The sequence below is a fragment of the Capra hircus genome, chromosome 13, assembly GCF_001704415.2.
Source record: "Capra hircus breed San Clemente chromosome 13, ASM170441v1, whole genome shotgun sequence".
Lineage (NCBI taxonomy): Eukaryota > Metazoa > Chordata > Mammalia > Artiodactyla > Bovidae > Capra > Capra hircus.
In genome coordinates, this window is record NC_030820.1 from 29120702 (window position 1) to 29145268 (window position 24567).

At 43.0% G+C, this 24567-nt stretch overlaps 1 protein-coding gene across 1 annotated transcript in view; it reads right to left on the bottom strand.

The window, feature by feature from the left end:
* FAM171A1 (family with sequence similarity 171 member A1) overlaps positions 1–24567 on the bottom strand; it is a 130414-nt gene that overhangs the window by 10123 nt on the left and 95724 nt on the right. The window contains exons 4-5 of the mRNA XM_018057146.1: positions 23937–24095; positions 19176–19352 (exon numbers count right to left, since the gene is read on the bottom strand). Coding sequence (XP_017912635.1) covers positions 19176–19352; positions 23937–24095 — 336 coding nt within the window. The remainder of the gene's footprint in view (positions 1–19175; positions 19353–23936; positions 24096–24567) is intronic.

Consider the following 24567-nt stretch of genomic DNA (forward strand, 5'->3'; position numbering starts at 1 on the left):
GGGGTGAGGTGGGCTCTGGCAAACAGGCAGGACTTCACGTAGGGGTGGAGGGTGGGGGCGAGCAGAGGGAAAGAGGAGGGAACAGAGGCACAGAGGGGTGCAGAGTGTGGCGGGCAAGCTTGGTGCATGATGCCGGGTGGGGGTGTGGAGAGGGAGGGAGCCTGGGAAGGGCTGGTGCAGGGGTACCAGTGCCGTTGGCAATGAAAAGCCACCAGGACCTGTCCTTGGAGGCACAAAGGTGAGGTCAGAGCTGTTCCGACCGCCTGCCCCTCCCCCACTTCTGCACCCCCTTAGTTCTTCGCAGGTTGGTCCTCCCAACAGACAATTTTACCCGAGTCTATGACTTTGCCCTCCAGTGTTCCAACCTCATATGGTTTTCCTTTCTTCCAAAAGCTTACCCATCCTTCAGGATTCAAGTCACATCCAGTTTATCCTGAGTCCCTCTTGCACGTGGGGGCCTTCCAGGTCCCATCAACCTCAGGGCACATGGTACTACATCATCTGTTTTCCAGAAGCATACCTCGCCTGAACTGCTAACCCCAAGTCCTATATTCCTTCTGTCTTCTCAGCACCCAGAAATATTCCTGGCGTGGGAACACGGTGGTATTTGAGTGTGAATGCCAGACGTGCAACCCGCACCCCTGCCAAATAATATCAGATGACCTTCTGTGCAAAGCTGGGTGTGGTTGGCAGGAGAGATCTCCTTACAGGAGTGCAGTTAAGCTTGGGATTCTCCTGTTTTCGACCAGAGGGAACAAAGCCAGCTGGGAAAGAGGCATTTATTTCAGACTAAGTTTTCCGTAAAATGTACACGTGTTCAGTGAATAGAGGGTGACGCCATTTTAGGATTCAACAATCATGCTGTTATTGGCAAAAACTATTTCCAAGCTTTCTGTGTTTTGCAAGAGGAAATTGGCTGCAGGGAACGCAAGAATTAATGAATTGTGTACCAGAAACATATGCTTCTCATCACTGAAATCCTGAGGGTGTGGAATGAGGGTGTTTTCCCACCTGAGGAACTGCACACATAAGAGATTCTTGTACTCGTGAATGGGGAGTGGTGCCTGGAATGGAGGCAGGACAAACAGACCTCTGCAGAGTCTCTTTTGTTGACTGGGTTATGTAACTGCTGGACCTGCAGCCAGGGTGCAAAGAGCGGGGACTTCCCGTCCCTGTGGGCACCTCAGCGCTGCTCAGACAGATCAGGGGAAGATCCAGGGGAATATCCAGGCTGCTCCTGCTTAGAAAACTCCAAGCGCAATGTCTCTTGCTTGTTCTCTTGCCTCCCGGGCGGGGCCAGCCTCTGGACACTCCTGGCTCAGCACAGTTGCCCGCAAGGCTGTCCAGGTTAAGCTTGTCTCCTCTGTAGTTCAGACATTAGGGCAGCACCTGTGGTTGTAACAGCATAATGGGGCTTCCTGCCGACTCTCTCGGGCTCCTCTTCATGAGCAGGTTGAGGTGGGTCATCTGGTGATGGTGTGCAGGCAGGACTCCATGCTTCCTCGTGCCCCACGGCACCAGCCCAACCGGGTTGCCACCTTCATGCATGTGGCCACTGCCCAGGGAGGGTGGCCGACTGTGAAGTGGGTGTGTCAGGAGCAGGCGAGCTGGTGGCTGCTTGTGTCTCTGTGCTGACAGAGCGCTGTGCTGTGCCAACTACTGAGGCTGCATGTGTGTGAAGGTGGGAGAGCCATTCTCTGGCATCACCGGAGGAATGAAATTTCTAGATACTAAAATTTCTAGATCATCAGCTTCCAAATGGTTTTTAAAGCATTTGAACTCTTTCTCTTTAATGGAATGTTTGTATTAAGACAATTAAAATAGTATATAAAACAGATAAACCGATAAAAGACAAGCTTCTCTGCAAACAGATGGAGAGAACTCCCCCACCCTGCAACCCCCAGGACATCTCCTGAACATGGTTTGGGAGTTATTCTTTCATAGAACTTGGGTCAGATTTGCCAAAGTTTGAAAAGGCAGTTTTCTATAATTCTAAAAAGTGTCATTTACTCCTGCCTCATAAAGTAGAATATAATTTTGATTTTTTTCATGGTAATTCAGGGCCATTGTTATGATCAACTGACGCTGGTCCTTAACTATTGATGCCCTTAGGTCCCTACGGAAGAACAAAGTTGTTTGCTCTTATACTGAACAGTTTCAACCCTGGCTGTGTTTTCCTTCCTTCTCCCACTTCCTCCCTTCCCTTCCCTCCCCCGCCCTTCCTATGGGCTTTTACCAGCTCTTCTTTCTCACCACCACCAACTCCCACATCCCCACCAGGGAGCCAGATAACCTGCTACATGAAGACTGCATCTAGAGTGAAGTCCACAGGCAGCCACATGAGGGACAGACCCAGATGTGGAACTGAGATACTGTGAATCCAAGTTCACTACTTTTTTCTTCAACACACACTCGCAGATCAGTTTTCGTCTGAATTCTCCAGAGTGAAACCTCGTACAAGGGAAAGATTCAGAGATCCTTTCAAGGAGAAAGACTTTAGTTACCTAAACAGCTGGCAAGGTTTGTTGTGGGTATAAAGCACCACGAGGTCTTTACTCAGAAGCTGCACTGAACCACAATGCTGATTACACACAGTAATTGACAGGCTCAGAAAGATATGCCTTACATTTAGCTTATAAGATCTGATGGGATCTCTTAGCAATCAACAGGGGTGCCGCTTTCTTGCTTGGTTACCAAGCAGGAATGAAACCAGCCTTTATTTGCAAAATATAAAGAAGAGTGAGTTCAAATTTTAAACAAATGGCGATTCAAAGGGAAAAGAACTCTAAAATGGGAAAAAAAAGCTCCAAACATAATGTCTCATTAGAATATGACTAATAGGGTTCTGATTTTCCTTGCTTTTCCTGACTGGCCCACTTATTCTGCCTGGACGCCTCTATTTTATCTGCGGCACAAGCTCATCTCAGCATTTGGTAACAAGCAGAAAAGACTGTTAGGAGGAGCACTATTGGTTTTGAAAAGGAAACTGTAAGTGAACAACCTGCCCTTGTAACAGATGACACATTGAAGCTGGCATTCTGCACCTCAGCCAATATACAGAGAAAGACTTACAATGGGGCTTGTGACCATGTCACATCCTGGGACATCAGGCAGATGAAAGTCCAGCACAATCAAGGAACAACTGACAGTATGGACAATTTGCCCTTCCTAAGATAACACCTAGTGTGAATTCCAGCTCTGCCGCTTTCCAGCTGTATGGACACTCGAGGAGGGTCCAGCTAGGGATGGGGAGTTCCTGGTGGCTGCTTCACACTTCCTTTGTCACATAAATAATAAACGCTTCATCACTTAAGCACTTGTAGTTGAGGATTCTACCAACATGAACAGCTAATGTATTCTTTTTTTTTTTTTAAGTCTGTATTGAATTTGTTACAATATTGTTTTATGTTTTGGTTTTTTGGCCGTGAGGCATGTGAGATCTTAACTTCAAGACCAGGGATGGGACCCACACGCCCTGCATTGGAAGCTGCACTCTTAACCACTGGACTGCCAGGGAATTCCCCTAACATATTCTAATTGATGCATTTTGTGTGTGTGTGTGTGTGTGTGTGTGTGAAAGAGGCTGCAGTGAGTTTGACTAGGTCTATAAGCTGGGATGCGAAGAAATGTCACAGCCATGCAGAAAATCCATCTCAGAAAAGTTCTATCAATTTAAGGGTGAATATTCACTGTGAAATAGAACACTTCTATTCCTATGACTTAACTGTTCACCGTGAACTATTTGGAAACATTCATGGCAAGAGGTGAGAACACATACGTGCATGACACAGGCATGAACTTGGATGGTAGGAACCTCTTCTCTCCTGCCCTTCAGCTGTTGGTTTTGGCCAATGACCATCTCCTCACTTAGGCTGTGGTGACTTCTGGTGAATAATAGATATCGTGGGCATTCACTTTTTGAGGGCAGACTTCCTGAGAGAGATATACTGCTCAGGTCCAGAGTGAATGCTCATTACTATTATTACTTATAATCATAGCCCGCTCCCCGCCCCCGCTTCCAAGTATGTTGTGTTTCTCTAGAAACCAGCACAGACTTACTTCCCAGGATTTCCATCTGCATTATCTTAAGCCATAACCTCTACTGCATTTTCCTACCAGCTGTACAATTAGAAGTGTCAAAGCCTGAGTCCATTTTATCACATGCTTTAACAAAACCTTAGGGGGATGAGATCATCCAGAAAAACCAGAAAAGTCCACCAGCCCTTAAGTCACATTCATCGGTAGAGCAGAAATAGCGACACTGACTATTTTTATGACACTGTGGAGCAGCCTTCTATTTTTTCAAATTAAAGTCTATGCCTTTGAATAGTATGTTCCCTTTCTTAGAATTATTTTTCCATGAACTCTGTGAAGAGGATACATTCCTTGTCAATTACACTGCAAAGTATTTATTTACCTGGTGGTCAATTATCTAACCATGCTAGTTGAAAGCAATGGAACCAAAGAGTGAAAGTCATTTACAGATGGTTGGATTCCTGTAGCTTCAGGCAAGTACATTTCGGACCGGTTTAAAGAAGAATAAAATTAACAGTAACTCACTATAACCAACGACCTTCTGTTCAAAGCATAAAATCACAGGTATAATGAATGATTAGAAATTAAAACAAGAAGGGCATCTGTATTTAGCTATAACATGTTCCCTGGGTATTTTTAGGGCATATTTTGAGGAACAGATTCTTAAAAATAAATTTGATCCAAGCAACTGATTTTTTTTTTCTCCTTTAAACTTTAGCTGAGTGATCACAAGGCTTACTGAAACAAATTTTAGGAGACAGCAGTAATGGGAAGCTGTAAAGCTTCTGGCAGGGAGGGCTAGACAAAGTGTATGCCTTAAAAAGGTAGCCAGAAGTATTAGCATGCATAATAGCATTAATAAAATTTAATGAGAGAATTTTCAATTTACAATAGGTATATATAAATTCCCATAAAGTAGTATCAGAGTGGAGGCTAATTAAGTCCATATGGAGAGAAATTTTGTTCATTACCCACTAAATCTAACATTCATCATGCAATTACATGTCAGATGGGGCTGGGTGAGGTACACAGTCCAGGGTTTAGGAGGCATGGCCACTTATCTTCAGCATTAGAAGACTCATTCAAAACGAAGGGTGGCAGAAGAGAGTGAGGCGACGAGCATCTGGACAGACGTGGTAAGATGCTGTCAACCAGTGCTTTGTTCAAGAGCTTGGTATAGTGGAGATCTTGTTCAAATGCAGAGTCTGATTCAGTGGGTCTGGAGCAAATCATGAGATTTTAGAGTTTGAATAAACTCCCTGTCCAAGGATCACTCTTTGAGTAGCAAAGCTCCACATTATTTGTACTTTTGTGGGTGTGGTGAATCTTTCAGAAAACCCTAGAACCATTTTCTACAATGTTGCCGGGGTGCATCAACTGGGTGGCCAGTACTTGAAGCAACTTCAGAAATATTTCTAATACACTTCATGAATAATCTAGTCACTTGTCAGACAGCTGATTGGAAGTTGACACACATCTGAGTTCACTCCATAGGCTGCAGCACATGAAAGCTCAGTGCCTCTGAGTGAACTGGTTGCTGTAGGTGTGCCTAAATTGGTTCCAATCTGGTGACCTTTGTGTTGACCATTTTTTTCTGCCCAGAATGTTCTTGACTCCCAAGACAGTCCCATGTTAGGTTCCTATGTGTCCTTGGCATCGCAGCTCAAATAGCACTCCTCCAAAGCCTCTGTCCAGCCTGTCATTCTCCCTGACCACCCTGCTTAAATTAAACTGTCCTACAGCACTTACTTAATGCCAACAAAGTAAGCTGGTTCATTGTCTGTCTCCTCCATTCAGACCAAAACCTCACAATTACAGGTGCCTTCCTTGACTTGTTTGTCATTCAGTTGAGTTCAGTCACTCAGTTGTCTCCAACTCTTTGTGACCCCATGGACTGCAACATGCCAGGCCTCCCTGTCCATCACTAACTCCTGGAGTTTACTCAAACTCATGTCCATTGAGTTGGTGATGCCATCCAACCATCTCATTCTCTGTTGTCCCCTTCTCCTCCCATTTTCAATCTTTCCCAGCATCAGGGTCTTTTCCAATGATCTTCGCATCAGGTGGCCAAAGTATTGGAGTTTCAGTTCAGCATCAGTCCTTCCAATGAATATTCAGGACTGATTTCCTTTAGGATTGACTGGTTGGATCTACTTTTAATCAAGGGACTCTCAAGAGTCTTCTCCAATACCACAGCTCAAAAGCATCAATTCTTCAGCACTCAGCTTTCTTTATAGTCCAACTCTCACACCCATACATGACCACTGGAAAAACCATAGCCTTGACTAGACAGACCTTTGTTGGCAAAGTAATGCCTATGCTTTTTAATATGCTGTCTAGGTTGGTTATAACTTTTCTTCCAAGGAGTAAGTGTCTTTTAATTTCATGGCTGCATTTTTTTTACACCAAAAGCCTAGAACAGAGTAAAGTCTGGCACAAAGATATTCACTATCTATTTGCTGTAACGAGTGAATTGTTCAGTTTTTTAAAAAGAGAACCCAAGAACAGAATTCCCCAGGAAATCTTTCAATATTTAAATGTTGGCAGCAAATTAAAACAAAACAAACAAATAAATGCCCCCAAATCAACTGTATGGGCCAAACAAAACACCTGGGAATGGATAGTTGCTCTGCATCTCCAGATCCAGTCCATTATTTTGTTAAGCCACATTAAGTCTTGGCATAGAAGCAGGAATGCACCAAAATCTGATATTCTAGAACAGGAAGAGGATTTAAAGCCTGAAGGAAATTGTGTTTTGAATCTCCCCTTCTCCATTCCTAGGATAACATATATGTGTACCAGGTACTTCCCTGTGCTGAATTTCAGCTTCTTTCTGATTAAGAAATAATGTAGGGTTGCTATTAAAACAGTGATGAAAAATGTTGGTTTGTGGTCCTACCTGTTTTACTAATGAATAAGCACAGCTGAGAATGAGTAGACAAAAAAAAAAAAAAAAAACCCAACAACTTTCCCCAACTGGTCCCCTCCAATTTCTTCCCCTCCAATTTAGGTGTATTTCAAACTGCTTATATGAAATGGCAAGTTGTAATGCAGTGATCGAACCCATGTCTCCTGCACTGGCAGATGGAGTCTTAACCACTGGACCACCAGGGATGTCCTGGGTATTCAATTTAAAGATACTAAGGCTTCACTGTCCAGTACTCTTGCCTGGGAAATCCCATGGATGGAGGAACCTGGTAGGCTACAGTCCATGGGGCCGCTAAGAGTGGGACACGACTGAGCGACTTCACTTCTACTTTTCACTTTCATGCATTGGAGAAGGAAATGGCAACCCACCCCAGTGTTCTTGCGTGGAGAATCCCAGGGACAGAGGAGCCTGGTGGGCTTCCGTCTATGGGGTCGTACAGAATTGGACACGACTGACGCGACTTAGCAGCAGCAGCAGCAGCAGCAGCAGCAAAGCTTCGCTGTACTTGTACGTCGTCTGTCTCCCTTATATCATGCTTTACACAAAATGCACAAACTAAATAGAACAATGATGATTATAATAATGATTAATACTTACAGAACACTTTACCCAGTATTACACACCACTGTAAGGGCTGCTCTCCATTCTCAACAATTTTATGAGATGGGAATGATAACTATTATTCTCATTTTATAGATGAGAAAACTGAGGCCCTGAGAGGTTAACGGACTTGCTCAAGATCCAGAGGAGCCAGTGTTTGCATCCAAAATGTTTCAATTGCTGGGCTACACCCTGCCTGTATTCTATACACTCTTGCCAAATGCTGTACAACCAGTGCAATATCCTGACCTATGAAAAAGAATTTTACCTCTTAATTTCTCATTTCAGTGGAGATCACTGAAAACTGAAGCTATTTAAAAAAAAATATTTGGTTTAAAAACAAATGATGGCAGCTTTGCCTTCCTAATTATTTTTCACCCAGGCCAATCTCAGAACGAGTATATTACTAATAGATGTAGTGCTTCAAATCCAGGCCAAAAGACAGCAAAGCAAGAAGGTTCTGAGGATCCCAGGTAGTAGGGAGAATACACACCTGCCACAGATAATCCACAAAGTAACTATTCTATAAGCGGTAATTAAGAGTTGACTACAACATATGACATTTTCTTTTAGGAGGAACATACTGATCTATATACACTCTGAGGCCACAAAGTAGGCAGCCATCACTTGTAAAACTTGCCAAAAATTGTTTCCATTCAACACCAGCATGGAAAGTTCTCCTATATAAACGGACTCTTTAGGAAAATTAAGTCTCTAAGGATAGGATTTTGAAACAAAAGTGGACCTGAGCTATATATGGCTATAATATAGCTAAAGTGATGGTATAGTTTTCTAAACTCTCATTTTTTTTGTTGTTGTTGGGGGGGGGCAGGCTACAAACACAAAAGGCTTAACAATTTTTAGGAATGGACTGGTAGTATAAGAGTGTTTTTTTGAGTTGCTAGGCAACATCAGGAAACAAATGTCCATGTTCTGAGATCACTCAGCATTCGGTCTCCCTGTGGGCAGTGTATGCGTTCAACGGCCAGACTCCGTTCAACTCAGGCAACAGGAGTAGAACATCCCAACTGTGATGCTGATGATCTGGAGCAGCCAAAAGACACCAATCTGTGTCTCAAAAGCAGGTCACATTTTGCTGGCCACCTGGCAGCTGAGGTCTCCAGCCCAAGTTTTTGCTGGACTGGCATCATTTATCCAGATTAAGTCTTACACTTTTAACAGTTCTTTTCTGTTGCTTCACTTCAATTAGCTTTCTCTGCAGGTAAATTATCTTTTTTCTGCCCACTATATATCTAAGGGAAGCCTGATTCACTGGTATGGACAGTTTTTTAAAAACTGAAGTACAGTGGATCTACAATGTTGTGCCCATCTCTGCTGCACAGCATAGTAACTCAGTTTTACACATGTGCACAATATATCTGAGAACATAGAGACTCTTTTCCTGAGAATTATTTCTTTGTTTCTAAGAGATCACCTTCATTGTGAGAAGACCCATTTCAGATGATGTTTCTCAAGGATATGCTGACATTATACTTTAGCAGGTAAGTTCGCTTCTTTCTTTAATTCCCTTAACTATTGAGTCTGGTCTTTATGGAAAAAAATTATAAAGATGATATGCATGGTTGTAAAGTTAACATCACAGATGTAAATACATACTTAACTTTTAGACACACGAATTCCTTTCTTTTGTTCTAACTTTTGCCCACACAGTGCCCTATGGCTCATTCTTGTCATTCAGTCACTACACCTGTCTGGCAACTTGTCACCTGCTATGTACGATGCATGGCTCACGGTATATACAGAAAAAGACACACCAGTAATATTTTCATTTTCTTTAAGTGACAAACAGAATATAGTGTTTGAAGAACTCCCATCGTTTTCTCCCCTTGAAAAACAATGAAATGTAACAAAATCCTAGATCTGTACTTTAAATCAAGCTCCATTGTCAGGGATAGGCTGGCCATGACTTACCTAAAAGGGCTAGTTCGATGAGCAACAGCATCAACAGTAAAGCTCACCATCTATGCAGAGACGAACCCACTACCGGCCAATTATGAGCGAGTATCGCTGAATGCCTGATACGTATGCGCCATACGTGATAAGAAGCTGGTTCAGTAACCAGCATTTCTATAGCAACGCACACTGCTCTGCAGGCTGTGTTCTGGGAAGGCAGTTAAAACTGGATTCTGCAATGTAGCTTCATTGGAATCTGCTTTGATTTTTGTCACCTCATTAGAATGAGAGTATTCAAACCAAGTAACCCAAGTTATTATGAAACAGCAGCAACTTATCATAGAGAGGATCTTAAATCATGATTTCTCGGCCATGCAAGGTCAGTCGGTCACTTTCAGTTCAAACCACTGACCTGGTTTGCTTATTCATAAGTGACCGTTCCCCAGGGCATCGAATCAGATTGCAGTCTGACCACCTGGGACATGGGGCAGCCATCTGCTGTCCCCGTTACGGGGTAAAGAGAGGAAATGCTGTAAAAATGAGCCAGCACACCATCTTTTACTGTCCCAAAAGCCTTGGCTCAGATGCATTCACCATGACCGACAAAACTGCATTTTCCCTACTGGGGAAGAAAAGCGGCTTCTTTCAAAGGTCAAACTGGCCCCTGAACACTCCTGATGAGGTTGCTATATCCCATCCCCTCAGACACACTTGCATACTCAGGCCCCAGGTCCTGGCACTGTACTGCTTTGCAAAAGAGACAGCATCATCAGAAGATCATGGGTTAAAGAAATCTGCTAATTTGTCAAAAGGAAAAGACGTACATCACTGAATAGAGGCCCCACCTTGTACTGTAAATCAAATGGCATTTTAACAGGGCAGCTGCAGCAAAATCAGCACTGCCAGGAAATGAGGCAAAAGTTTTGACTCTAATGTATGCAAGTCAGGCTTTTTAAAAAAATCTTTTTTCCTGAGAGTCCACCCCAGTATCAACCAATTCATATTGTTCTAACATTTTAAACAAAATCCAACTTTACTTCTGTTCTGCTGCTGCTGCTGCTAAGTCGCTTCAGTCGTGTCCAACTCTGTGCGACCCCATAGACGGAAGCCCACCAGGCTCCCCCGTCCCTGGGATTCTCCAGGCAAGAACACTGGAGTGGGTTGCCATTTCCTTCTCCAATGCAGCAAAGTGAAAAGTGAAAGTGAAGTCGCTCAGTTGTGCCTGACTCGTAGCAATTCCATGGACCGCAGCCCACCGGGCTTCTCCATCCATGGGATTGTCTAGGCAAGAGTATGGGAGTGGGTTGCCATTGTCACCCTTATTTGAACATGTAGGTTAAAATATGGAGATGATAATTAATTTTTTTAAATGGGAAATTCTTTGCCTGCTCCAAAACAAAACAAAACAAAACACCAAAAAAACCAACTGTCATTCAAGAAAAAGAAAACTGTGAAAAACAGTAGCACCAAATCGAATCCACTCTAATGGTATTGGGAAGGGAGTGTCCCTAATATATGCTGGCGAGCACGTGGAGAAAGGGGAACCCTCCCACACTGTTGGTGGAAATGTAAGTTGGTGCAGCCACTATAGAGAACAGTATGGAGGTTCCTTAAAAGACTAAAAATAGAGCTACCAAATGATCCAGCATTCTTACTCCTGGACATATATCCAGAGGAAACCAAAATTTGAAAAAATATATGGACCCCAATGTTCACTGCAGCACGATTCACAATAGCCAAGACTTGGAAGCAACCTAGATGCCCAACAACAGATGAATGGATAAAGAAGATTTGCTTCAAATATACAACAGAATATTACCTGGCCATAGAAAAGAATGAAATAATGCCATTTGCAACAACATGGAAGGGCCTAGAGATTATCGTACTAAGGCCAAGTAAGTGAGACAAAGACAAATTATCATATTATATCACTTATATGTGGAATCTAAAAAAAAAGTAAGTAGGTACCTCTACATTTCTCTCATGAGTAAACTTTCAGTTATCCAGCAGTCAGGAATGGAAGTAACTGAATTAGCATTAAAATGTATATTGCCCTATAACCAAGGTGTTATCACTAAGCATCAGCTGTCATTCGGGGTAAAGTGCTGGAAGGCTGCCTGGATAATAGGAAGTACAGTCTGACTGACTCAGGCACCCTGTTTGGCCCTGCAGATGGAGAATACACTTGCATTTTAATAATAAGTAGTAAGAGCTCCCCTATGGAATGCATCTTAGATCAGGTGTCATAAACTTTTTCTATAACAGTCCAGATAGCAAATACTTTTCACGTTGTGGGAACAACTCTGTTGGTACAGGAAAAGCTCTCACAGACCAAACATGAACAAACAGGCATGGTTGTGTTCTAATGTTTTACTCCACTTGGGCTGCTGTAACAAAATTAACTGGATGGCTTATAAACAACAGAAATGCACCTCTTCATTCTGGAGGATGCCAAGTCCAAGATCAAGGTGCTGGCTGATTCAGCTCTGGTGAGAGCTGGTGTCATTGGTTCACAGAGGTGCCTTCTCATTGTGTCCTCATATGCCGTGTCCTCACATGTGGAAGGGCCAAGGGAGCCCTCTGGGGCCCCTTTCATAAGGTGACTAATCCCATTAATGGGGGCTGCACCCTCATGACCTTCAAAGGCCCTACCTGGCTAATACTGTCATCACTTTGGGCGTTAGGATTCTAACATATGAATTTGGGGAGAACACAAACATTCAGTCCATAGCACTCAATAGAATTTTATTCAGGGATGCATAGATTTCATATAATTTTCATGCATCATTAGATACTCCTCTTTTGATTCTTTCTTCAAACATTTAAAAGGGTAAAAACCATTCTAAGCTTTCAGGCCATAGTTTGTTGACCCTTACTTATATGAGAAATTCTTAATGGATTCACAAGTTACTGTTTCTGGCTGTTAAACACTTTGAAATTCAAGTACTTTGATTTACCTGAAAAGTAGATCAATTAAAGTGTTAAACTGGTTTGAAATGATAATTGTATCTGAATTAATCATAAATAGTAGACAATTAGTAAATAGTGCTACATGCTTAAGATGTGTTCCTATTTTTTCCCTGATCTTATAATACTCTTGGAACTTTTCATTTAAATGCAATAATTTAATTTCTACTTAAATAATAACATTATGGATTATAATATAATAGTAGAAACACCCTTATGAAATATGCAGGCTTCTTCTATTCTAAAGAACATGTGACTTCTTTGAAATGTCCATCCAATCTTAAGGACAAAGTTTTCAGAAAACTTGTTCTAATTCATTTGATCACTTTTGAATGACTTTCCGAATGTTACCTTTTCAAACAATATGTTGGAACCTGGAATTCGGCAGTTAGAATTTTCACTGTATATGCTAAGTTAAAAAGACCATTTAAGTGGAACTAGATCAACCATACAATGAAGATTCTCAATGACTAAAGGCTCAATGCCATCGAGATTATTTCCAGAGAGGAAGTAGAGAATTGGATAACTTACTTTTTAGAGGCTTCATGACAATGCACATTTCTTTGTTTTCACTGATTTCTACAGTGTATTAATTTCCTTTTGCTCCTGTAATAAACAACCACAAACTCAGGGGCTTAAAAAGACACAAGTGGGTCTTCTCTTATTTCTAGAGATCAGAAGCCTGAAATCGGTTTCACTGGACTTAAGTCAGAGGATCAGTAGGGCTGGTTCTTTCTGGAGACTGATGGAAGAATCCATTTAGTGCCTGTTTCCAGCTTCTCGTGGCTGCCTTTGTTCCTTGGCTTGTGGTCCCTTCCTCCATTTTCAAAGTGCATCCCTCCAGTTTCTGCTTCCATCATTATTTCGCCATCTCTGATTCCTCCTGCATCTTGCTTATAAGGACTGTTGTGATTATAGTGGATCCACGAGGATAATCCAGGAGAATTTCCTCATCTCAAGATTCTTAACTGAATCATGTCCGCAAAGTCCCTGTTCCATTTCAAGTCATACTCACAGGGTCCAGGGATTAGGATGTGGAGCTTTTTGGGGGAGGGGGCAATTTTCCAGTCTACCACAGACATCAAACAAAAAAATTTTAAATAAGCTTTTGATCTTTGTGATCTGTATACAAAATAAACTAATGAGAGCAAGGATGCTGCTTCTACAGACCTGTGCCATATTGTTATCATGAATCTACGTATGACTCCCTACCGGAAGCATCACTGTATTAGGAACACAGCCTTTTATATCCCAGCCGTATTTATCTATATTCAAATACATCCATTCAAAAATGAAGAGGCAGGAAGAAGTAGAAGCAACATAGCAGCAGGGATAGAAGCTCTAGGGTAGAGAAAATGCAATACAACTGTTCTGTCTCCAGACAACCACTCAAAGCATCATTCTTTAAACATACAGATACAGATCTAAACATATATAGATACAGACATATAGATATGTAAAGGTAAATTATATATATAGAATCATCTTTATTACCAATGTTATAATATCTTAAACTGCTCTGAATCTTAAAATATCTAAATGCTCCTCATCTGATTCAATCATTCAGCAAACATTTTAGCTGGGTGCCTTGCAAGTGCCAGGGACTGTTCTGGATCATGAGGATTTGGAGATAAGGAAGACTCAATGAGGACACGGATAATGACTGAAACACTGTAAGGCCATGTTCTTACAGACTTCTAGTGCCACAGCTAAATGGACAACATGCTTAGGAGGGACCAAATTATTGGTCGGAGGATGGAGAATGTAATTTGAGAGGAGAGACTCTGCTCATGCAATCATGCAGTGTGACAAGTGATGAGGGAGACCCAGGTACATCCAGGGAAGAGCAAACAATTTGGTGTGGGAGCAATGGAGGGTGTGCAGGAGACAGTGGCTGAAAGTGAGCTGGAGAGCCGGGCGGGGGCAGCTCTGAAGATATATGTGTGTGTGCTAATGAGTGTGGACAGCCTCATGATGAGTAGCTCTGAGACGCTCTCATGTGGCAAAGGGTCTGTGGTTCTGACAGACAACCCAGTAGCAGCCCAGAGGCCCTGGTAGAGGGAAGGAGAGTGGCAGACAGGCAGACAGCTGCAGGAACTGGTCAGAAAGAAGGCAGAGTCTGTACCCAGACAGAGGTTAACAAAGGAGATGAGAAGGTAGGTTGAAGAAACGCTGATCTGACATCAGCACGACCTTGCAAAGGACCAGACATGGCTGCCAGTGGTGCAGGGAGGTGAAGCAAAAGAATAAATGAGGGGAGGTGAATGTCCCTCTGGGCTCTCAATGCAGGCGGGCCTGGTTTGATCCCTGGTCAGGGAGCTAGATCCCACATGCTGCAAAGAAGATTCTGCATGCTGCAACTAAGACCTGGAACAGCCAAATAAATGAAAACTAACTAAATAAATGTTTAGAAAAGAATAAATTGGGGGTAACTCTGAGGTTTCTACTGGTATGTGGTACCTTTAACAAAGAGAGGAAACACAGAAATGAACAGGGGTAAAGGCAGAAGCGTACCTGTCTGTTACAGGCACATGAATCTGAGTTTCCTGTAGAATATCTAAAGACAGATGTCTAATAGACAGTCAGGAACACAGATCAGAGAGCAGACGTGGGTGCATGGATGGCTGTGGGAGTATGAGAAGTGGGAGGATGCAGCCCCAGTGACTGCATATAAAGTGAATTAGGAGCTGGGCCCAGGGCAGAGCCCATATGGCAGGAGAGGAGGGCCCTGGGGGACACTGAGTCAGAGAGCCAGGGAGGTGGGCCTTCCCGTCTAGAGAAAAAAGAAACCCTCTAATGCTTCAGAGACATAAACGGGATGAAGAGGTCACTTGACTCCACAATCAGGCAGCTGCTGCTGAGTATCATGACTGTGGTTTCAGGAGACTAGGAGTCAGAAGTAGGACTGAAGTGAGTGAGAAGTGGGGGCAGCATGTGGACAACAATCCTTCAAGAAATCTGGGCTAACTAGGACTTCCCTGGTGGTCCAGTGGTTGAGAACCTGCCTTGCAATGCAGAGGATGCGAGTTCAATCTCTGGTCAGGGAACTAGGATCCCACATGCTGTGGAGCAACTACTGAGTCCATGCCCCTAGCTACTGAGCCCATGCGCTGCAACCAGAGTCTGTGGGCCCCAGTGAAAAATCCCACATGACACAACAAGAATCCTTCACGCTGTAACTAAGACCCAACACAGCCAGGTATGTAAATAATAAAAACTGGGCTAACAAGAATCTGGAAAAAAGTGGTCTAGATGTCATGGTTCGAGAAGCCCTTCTGCAGAGTGGTAAAGAAACCCTTATCTTTGTTTACTGAATACACTTTTAAGGTGTACTATGTCCCAGGCACTGAACTAAGCTTCTTACAAATATTAACTCATTATTCCCTGGGGAGGTAAACTTGATGTATCAACTAGGTCACAGCACTCAGATATTTGATCAAACATGCCTGGAGGTTGCTCTGAAGGTAGTTTTTAAATGAAATTAACATTTAGGTCAGTAGATTTAAATCAATTGATTGAGTAGATTATGCTTTCTGTAGGTGGGCCTCATCTAATTAGTTGAAGGCCTTAAGAAAAAGGTGGACCTCCCCCAAGCAAGAGGAAATTCTGCCAGCATATGGCCTTTTGGACTCAAATTGCAACATTAGTGTTTCTCTGGGTCTCCAGTCTGCCAGCCCATCCTTCAGATTTTGAACTTGCCAGCCTCTTCAAGTGTATCAGCCAGTTTCATAAAAGAAATCTCTCTCCCTCACAGAGACACACACAGACACAGACACAGACACACACACACAGGCACACACATAACACACCCACCCACATACCCACATCCTATTGGTTCTGTTTCTCCAGAGTACTCTGACAAATAAAGACACTCTCCATGACATTAGGTGCTATTATTATTCCCATCTCACATTTGAGAAGACTATGGCACAGAGAGGTTATGTAACATGGCCAGGATCACACAGCCAATAGCTAGCAGAACTGAAATTCTAATCCATTGTGCCTCAGAGTCCTTGCTCTTAACCACACACTCTACTTTAGAGCACTGCTGTGACATGTTGGGGACCAACCTGGGTGGACAATGGTGAGAAGGAGAACATACAAGGGACTAAGAGCCTCAGGCAAAACACATACTGTACAAGTGAGGAAACAGGACAGGTACTTGGCCTGAGGTGGGCCTCAGCATTTCCCAAATGGCAGATCCAGGGCTTCACGAGGCAAAACGCAAGCTTTCCCCTCTCCTTCTACCTTCTGTCCCTGCTTCATCATCCACATCCTTCCCTCCCTTCAGAATTCCTGTCTTCCTCAGGGGTTCCCTCAAGTCACTTTCTCATGGGAGCCCAGGACTCCTTACATCCTGACCAGGAGCACGTGACTCAGAGTCACCAAGCCATGCAGAAGGCACACCAGTGACAAAGCGCCCACATGACCCAGCGCCACATGTCCATGTGCCAGGATGATCCTCCTAACAATGTCAAGGTTGGTGCATCTCGTAAAGCCACGGAATTCAACACAAGTAATTACGCAGTCTGTTAGTAAGTGTTTGGAAGACGAAACAAAAGCAACATAAAACAAACCACATCCCCTGCGAACTCCAGAAAGCCCAACAAGCATTTAATTCCAAATATAAATTCCTAGAACTAGAATTTGACTACTCAAAGAATTAGGTGTCTTTGAGAATACATTTGATACCAAAAATCTCCTAAGAATTTGTATGCATGGTCTAACAATTTAAAACTCTGAATTACGTTATCTGAAAACTTGTCTTTTCAAGTTTTACTTTCATGAGATTGAGAAACCAATGGGGTATAAGGTCCAATGTGCTGTTAAAATCCTAAACACAAGCATGTACTCCTTCCCTTAATCTTACTACAAATGTCAACTGTAAAACTTTCTGGAGGAAAAGTCGTAAATACATATTAAAAGCTTTAGAGTTTTGTACTTTTTGAAGTCAGCAATTCTTCTTTTAAAATTTTATCCTAAGGAAATAATCATGGCCATATACAAAGATTTAGCTACAAAGACATTCATTCCAGCACTGGTAAGAATAGTAATTTTTTTTTCTAATTGTAGGAGATTGAACAACTGAATTATGACAAATATACAAGGGTATACTATGCAATATTAATACTGACATTGCAGAATAAGCATTGCTATGGAATAATAATGCCAGGGAAAGATGTTCATGATCACAAATGCTTTTTAAAGGCAAGTTATAGAACAGTACATAGCATATAATCCCCTTCATGTTAAATGTGTATTTTTGGAAGGCAGCCTCTAAGAGGGCCCATGATGCCTACTCCCGCTGTTCATCCACCTGAGTGGTGTTCCTTGTATTGGAACAGCACTGGGCTCTGTGACTACCAGCACATGGAAAGAAGGAAGAAGAGGCCACTTTGACCTAATGGTGACTTTCATTTTGCTCCTTTGCCCCTTTGTTTGTTGCTGTTATTGTTGAGTTGTATGCAACTCTTTTGTGACCCCATGGGCTATAGCCCATCAGGCTACTCTGTCCATGGGATTTCCCAGGCAAGAATACTGGAGTGGGGTGCCATGCCTTTCTCCAGGAGATCTTCCCGACCCAAGGATCGAACCTGTGTGTCCTGCACTGGCAGGTGGATTCTTTACCACTGAGCCACCTGAAATCTTGTACTTTTTGTTTGTCAATTTCTCTTGGGTCACTTGCTCCACAGCTCAGTGGAACGAAGCTGTCATGGTGTGAGTGGCCCTGTGGGGATGCCCACGTGGCAAGGCACTGAAGCCTCTGGCCACCAGCCAGTGAGGATCTGATGCCTGAAAGCACACTGGTAGCCCCTGCTGGATCCTGAGATGAGCTGGCTGGCAGCCCGACTGCAACCTTGCTCAAGACCTGACTCGGAACCACCCAGCTCAGTTGTGCCTGGGTTCCTGACTCTGGGATCCTGACTCCCTGAAATGGTGATGTTCACTGTTGTGTAAAGCTGCTGAGTTTTAGGGCCGTCTGTTATGACGCAAAAGATAACCAATATACACATGCATAGTGCAATGGCTGGAAGGAAATGCAGGCTCATCTCCAAGATACTGTGGGTTCAGATCCAGGCCTATTGTACTATATTAAACATCACAATAAAGAGAGTCACAAGAATTTTTGGTTTCACAGTGTTAAAGGTTCTGTTACACTATACTTTAGTCAATTAAGTATGCAGCAGCATTATGCCTAAAAAAGCTAATGTACCTATTTAAGAAATACTTTATTGTGAAAAATGCTTACCATCATCTGACAACACACAGTTGCCACAAATGTTCAATTTGTAAAAAATGCAGTATCTACAAAGTGCAATAAAGCGAAGTCTGCTTGTAATCCAAAATATGATAAGTAGGTTTCTCTAGGTGATTTTTAGTTTCTTTTTTTGCGTAATATTGGCACTGTTTTCTTCCTTTTTCAAAACACAGAAAAAAGAAAACCATAAGACCAAGAGAGATTATGGGATCTTCTAAAGAATAGAAGGATAAAAGATTAGGAGAGGTAATTCAAGTTTAATAACCTTTAAAGATTCTTCTCAAACAAGCAAATTAGCTTAAGTGTGGAGAAAAAAAAAAGGTGTAAGCTTTACCCACTAGAAACCATGCAAAGCGCCGTGAGCAGCAGCATTCAATAACTTCAAGGAAGAGACTAGCAGAGGCTTCTTAAAAGGGAAACCGAACAGTCATGAAGTCCACTAGCCGATCGTTGGCACAGGAGTTTGCTTACCCAGTTTCTGGTCAAACCGCCACGCCGTAACATAGGCATTGTGCCTCAGACTGCTCTGTGTGGCCAGGGGCACGGTGACATAAATGGGGCCATCCACCAGCACCGGCGTTCCATCACTGCTGAGCAAGTGGACGCTGACGGCTGTGACGGGGGTTAGGTCGTACCTGGTGCTGTTTCCTGGAAGCAAGAGGCAGTCTCCATCACATGCACACACAGGACCCAGGTGGGGCTGCAGAAACGGTTTACAGAAAAATGTAACGGCTAACATCTACAAGGATTGGGCCTCCTACAAACCAGGGACTGCATTCAGTATCTTATATGCACAATCCTCACCGTGACGTCCTAAGGTAGGTAAAAATCCCCATTTTACACATAAACAAACTGAGGCTCAGAGATGGGAGTCATGGAAACAGGCCCATAGGTAGACATTAGTGTGTGGTAGGGCTGAGATCCAAGTTCAGGTCTGTCCATTCTAACCAGTGCCCTGTGCTTTCAAAAGGAGTTTCAAAATGGAAGGGGGACTGTCTGTACTGGGAGAGAAGGTATGTGTGTGAAACCCTGAAATCAACTTCTCTACAAAGCGAGCCCGGTACACATGTTAATTACTTGGCAGATCACCACAGTGGAACCAAATGTTTTAAATCAGAGACTGCTTTTAAAAAATAAGAAAAAAAAGAATGAATTTCTTCAAGGAGTACTTCAAAATATTAACTTCTACTAAAAGGACACTATTGAAAACTTGCACTTGAAATATTTATGAGTTATTTTGGTTGCCATTGTTATTTTGATCTGTTTAAAAGGAATTTAATATACCAATTATTCTACATTAGAGGCCTTTTCTCCAAGCCAATGGTTTAATGACTATCTACTTTACAGATAAATTGGGGAATGCTTATGAAAGTGGTATTATATTTATACACTTAAGGGATCCATTTGAGAAGAATTTTTCTCCAGTGAAATATAATTATCATACAAAATGTATTCGGTCACAATTTAAAATCTTCCCTTGAATACAATGAAAACACACTGATAGAAAAATGTAAGCTACATTAGAACATAATTTATAGGATTTCTTATTAAGCTCCTTATATACCTATCTACTTATCAATTAACTACCTGAGTTAATGCAAACCTCCAGTTAGGACTAAATTTAAACATTTGAAACAAATCTAGTGAATTTGAGAGTTTCAACAACCAGTGGTAGCTAACCTCTTTGCAGAGCAATTTCTATCACATCCATCTCTGTTTTCCAATGAAAAAAAAGGGATGGAGATGATTTCATCAAAAGGTCCACATCGGAAGCATTGATTTAAATTCTGAAATCTTTCAACCTGACCATTTCATTGTAGGGTGAAGAGAACCAAAACGCAGAATTCACCATCTTTTTTTGTCACAACATCCTGTGGACGGACAGAGGACCGAAATGTATCCATTGCCCAAAGGCGACACAGAAGCCGAGCCAGAGCTCTCCAGGCTCTGCTGAACTCTCCAGATGAGACAGGACTTAAAGACAGATTACGTGACCTGATTTTATATAAGCAACTTACAGATAATGTTTTCAGTTAGGTAATGCTACTTCATTTTCCAAAAAAAAAAAAATTAAAAAGTTTTTTTGAATGTGGACCATTTTAAAAGTCTTTATCGGATTTGTTACAATATTGCTTCTGGTTTTTTTTTTTTTTAATTGCTTTTTTTGTTTGTTTGTTTGGCTTTTTGGCCGTGAGGCACGTGGGATCTTAGCTCCCTGATCAGGGGTCGAACCCACACCGCCTGCATTGGAAGATGAAGTCTTAACCACTGGACCACCAGGAAAGTCCCCAAGGCTGCTTCTTTCATTAAAACGCCAGGCAGGAAGTCTATCCCCGGAAGCAGCAGGGAGAGCAGAAAAGTACTCCACTCTCACCCTCCATCCCTAACACTGCCTCTTGATTCTTAGAAATGGCATCTCCTTTTGAGTCTTTGTTTCCTATAATCTTGCATATCCCTGGCCCAGGAAGCCCGAGTCCTAGACCAGATCTGCCACCAACTAATTATGTGGCCTTCCGCAAGTCACTTCACTCTTCTGGGGTCTGCTGCTCTGAGCTACAAAACTAAGGAGGCTGGACTAGATGTTTCTTATGAATCTACAGAAAGAAACGAACTGTACTATAAACATTCCAAAGTAAGATGAGCACTGAAGAAAGAGGCATACTTGTGTACTACTAGGTGCATGTGATTTAACATTTGTTAGAAAGTTCTCTGTTCAAAGATGTGGCAGGCAATTATATCTGCTTTCTTGAGGGCTCTCTCCTCTCTCAGTGCTTCCACTAGATAGCTTCCAAAAGGACTCTCGACCCTCCCATTTTCTTTATTCTGGAACCACTCATGCTTTGAAGGGCTACACGGTTTACCTTCCAGCCCTTCTTATGAGACTGCAACTTCTTACAAAACACTGAGTTCTCTATACAAGGACTCTCTCCTTCTTGATGTTCCATCTTGATATTACCTGACTCCCATCACATCCCAATAAAGACAAGCAAAAACAGCACCTCAGGACCAAGCTAGGAGGCCACCGACTCATCACTTAGAACAAAAGGGGTTTTGCCCAGATAGCATCCAAAGTTCTGTTTGGCTTTGCACATTAGTCATATTACCGACTCCTCTCTGTCTTCCTGGAGTTGCCAGCAGAAGTAATTTCTTAAAAACCCTTGAGAACATCACAGAGCAGGTCTGGGCTTTCTTAGCAACCACAGGGGAAGCATGAGGCTGTGAGGATGTACGGGGAAGAGAAAGTGAGGAAGCAACTGAAAGCTCCATGTGGCTGTATTTCTACAACTCTGGAAACTCTTTCAAAGTGGGGGCAGGGATAAACAACCCCCCCTTAGGGGTTGGGAAGGACACACCAGGGAAGCCAGTCACTCTCCAGTCACACTTATGGTCTCTGTTTACTTCACTGAATTCTACTGATAACTTGCCATCTCATGGATTAGTGTGGTCCAGGCTCTCACACTAAGTTGAAATCTCTTAGATGCATTTTATAAAACAGGAGGCAAAGGTGGGGCAAAAGAGAAGCCCCAGTTGATGGGCTGCTGGGGTGCTAAGTGGACACCATGCTGGTGGCTGCCTTTCCTGGGAGGAGGCCTGATTCTTCCTAGGTCAACTGGCCAGTTATTTCAGTGGAAAACAAGCTGAATATAACCTTCCAAAGACTTTCTCTCTTCCCTCTGAAATAACAGGGTGATTTTAAAATAAAACAACTCCTCTAAAATCAATTGTCCTATGTCTTCTCTCTACCTTACCGTCATCTTGCATTTTATAATTTATTCAAGACCTCTTGGAATTGGGGCACAGAAAAATGACTGAGGTTATCCTGCCAACTTCGGGGTTTTATGATGGAGGCTGGATTGGAGGTTTCATGATGGCCTCAGATTATCATGTTCCCTGAAATACTACTTCCCTCCCAGGCCTATCCATTTAAATGAAAAGTCAACTTTCTTCCCCAACAATATTCACTTAAGATGAACACCATGCAACTCTTCTGGGTGTTGGTGATTGACTATTTATTGCATCATTATCACACAAACATTCAAGGAAGAAGAAACATTTCTCAAAACAGGTGCCACAGAGGGAAGAAGAGCGGGTAACAAATCACCAGGTGACCTTGCACTGTAACCAGACATTTATCCACATTCTACAAAATGGATCATATGTTGCACGGATGAAAAGCTTTTGCAGGATGATCAGTTTCTGTAAAGCACTAGACAATTAGGCGAAATTCAATCAAAGCGTCCCTGGGAAACACAGCAACGTACTCGCCCCATGGGATTCAACCCAGAACAGCCTTTGTTTTTCAAGTTTATGCTGTGACTCATGTAAAGTACTGGGGAAAGGAAAGGGGGAGACAAGAAAATGACTCAGGAATTGAGACTCCACCACCCTCTGTTCACCAGAAGGAGGAACGCGGACCACGTTAGCATGGAGTTCTCTTGAGTGCAAATGGAGGTAAAAGGCGGTCTTTCACTGATAAGGAGTTATTACCTATTTTCTGACTGGTAGCTTTTTGTTTCTGTGATCTTTGAGTACTGTGAGTCCTGCCAGCATAGGGTGAGAATGACTGAGTGGACTTATGGATCTGCCAGGAGATGATTCAAAATCAACTATAAAGCCTGAACACTTTTCCGAGTGGAAGGCAGAAAGGGCAAGCTTGGAGAAAGGGAGGCTGTGGAAAAGGCTGGATGGACTCAGCCTTTGCAGTCCAGAATCTCCCTGCCCCGAAGTGCTCCACGTACTGGTGGCTGGGGGCACTGCTGTGCTCCTCTGGGAATCAGATTCAATGCCACCCACCCTTCCCCTTCCAGCTGTGACATGTGGCGAGTGGTGTGTACATCTCTGCACAGCTGGGCAGGCTGCTCCACCAAAAATGTTCCAGGGGCAAGTGGAGCGAGGTTGAAAACAGAACAGAAAACCTCCAACTCTGATCTGACACTTGAAAAATTCAATGAAAAGAATTCTGGGAATTAAATAAATTTAGGCAGCCAAAGGAGAGCTCAGAGAGGGTGCTTAAGGGAACTAGTCCCAGCAGAAAGGTTCAGCGATTCAAATTCCTGAAAATTCAACCCTGCAGTGGTGCAGACTAAATTCCTTAAATGACGGTTTCAGTGCACCAGAACTTGTAGACATATCTCCCCCTTCTGCATGTCTGGGCCTCCACTTAGAAAGATACAAACACCTATAAAAGATGCAAACACAGATTCCCCCTGCAGAAGACAGATAGATTATTACCTGTTCCGTTTCCATCTAATCCTCGCAAATAAGGAAAGCCGTCCACTTCGGAGGGAGAGCTGGCGGCCGTGAGAAAGGCGGTCAGGTCACTGTAGCTGGTGTTCTCCGGCAGCCGCAGGGCTCTTCTCTGGAAATGTACTCGAGGCTGTGGCCGGGCACCTGCAGATATGAACCTCTGGGTTACCTCCTGGAGAAGCGGTTTCTGTTTTTAGAAAATGCAAACCCCGGAGAGGCTCCTCTAAGGTTTCAGCGTGGCTCCCCCGCCCCCACTCCACCCCACATCCCTTCTCATGGCCCATTCACGCGGGGCACAGAGATGTGACAACATGCTATTATGGGGACAGAAATAATAGCCCATTGTCACGTCTGCTTTGACACAGGATGTTATTTAGGTTTTTCACAAAAAGCTCTATTTGTGAGCAGTCTTTTCACTGCCCAGTCTTGGTCTATGGGTAGGGGTATCGTTTTGGGAAAGAGAGTCTACATAAGTGAAATGAGTAGATGGCAATTAACATCTTGAAACACACAAGGCAAGAGAAATCCTTTGAGACTGGTACAAACATATTCTTAGTCTTCCTAGTAAAATCTGGTCTAAGTGCATAGACCACGCTGGAGCAGAGCAGGCAGCAGA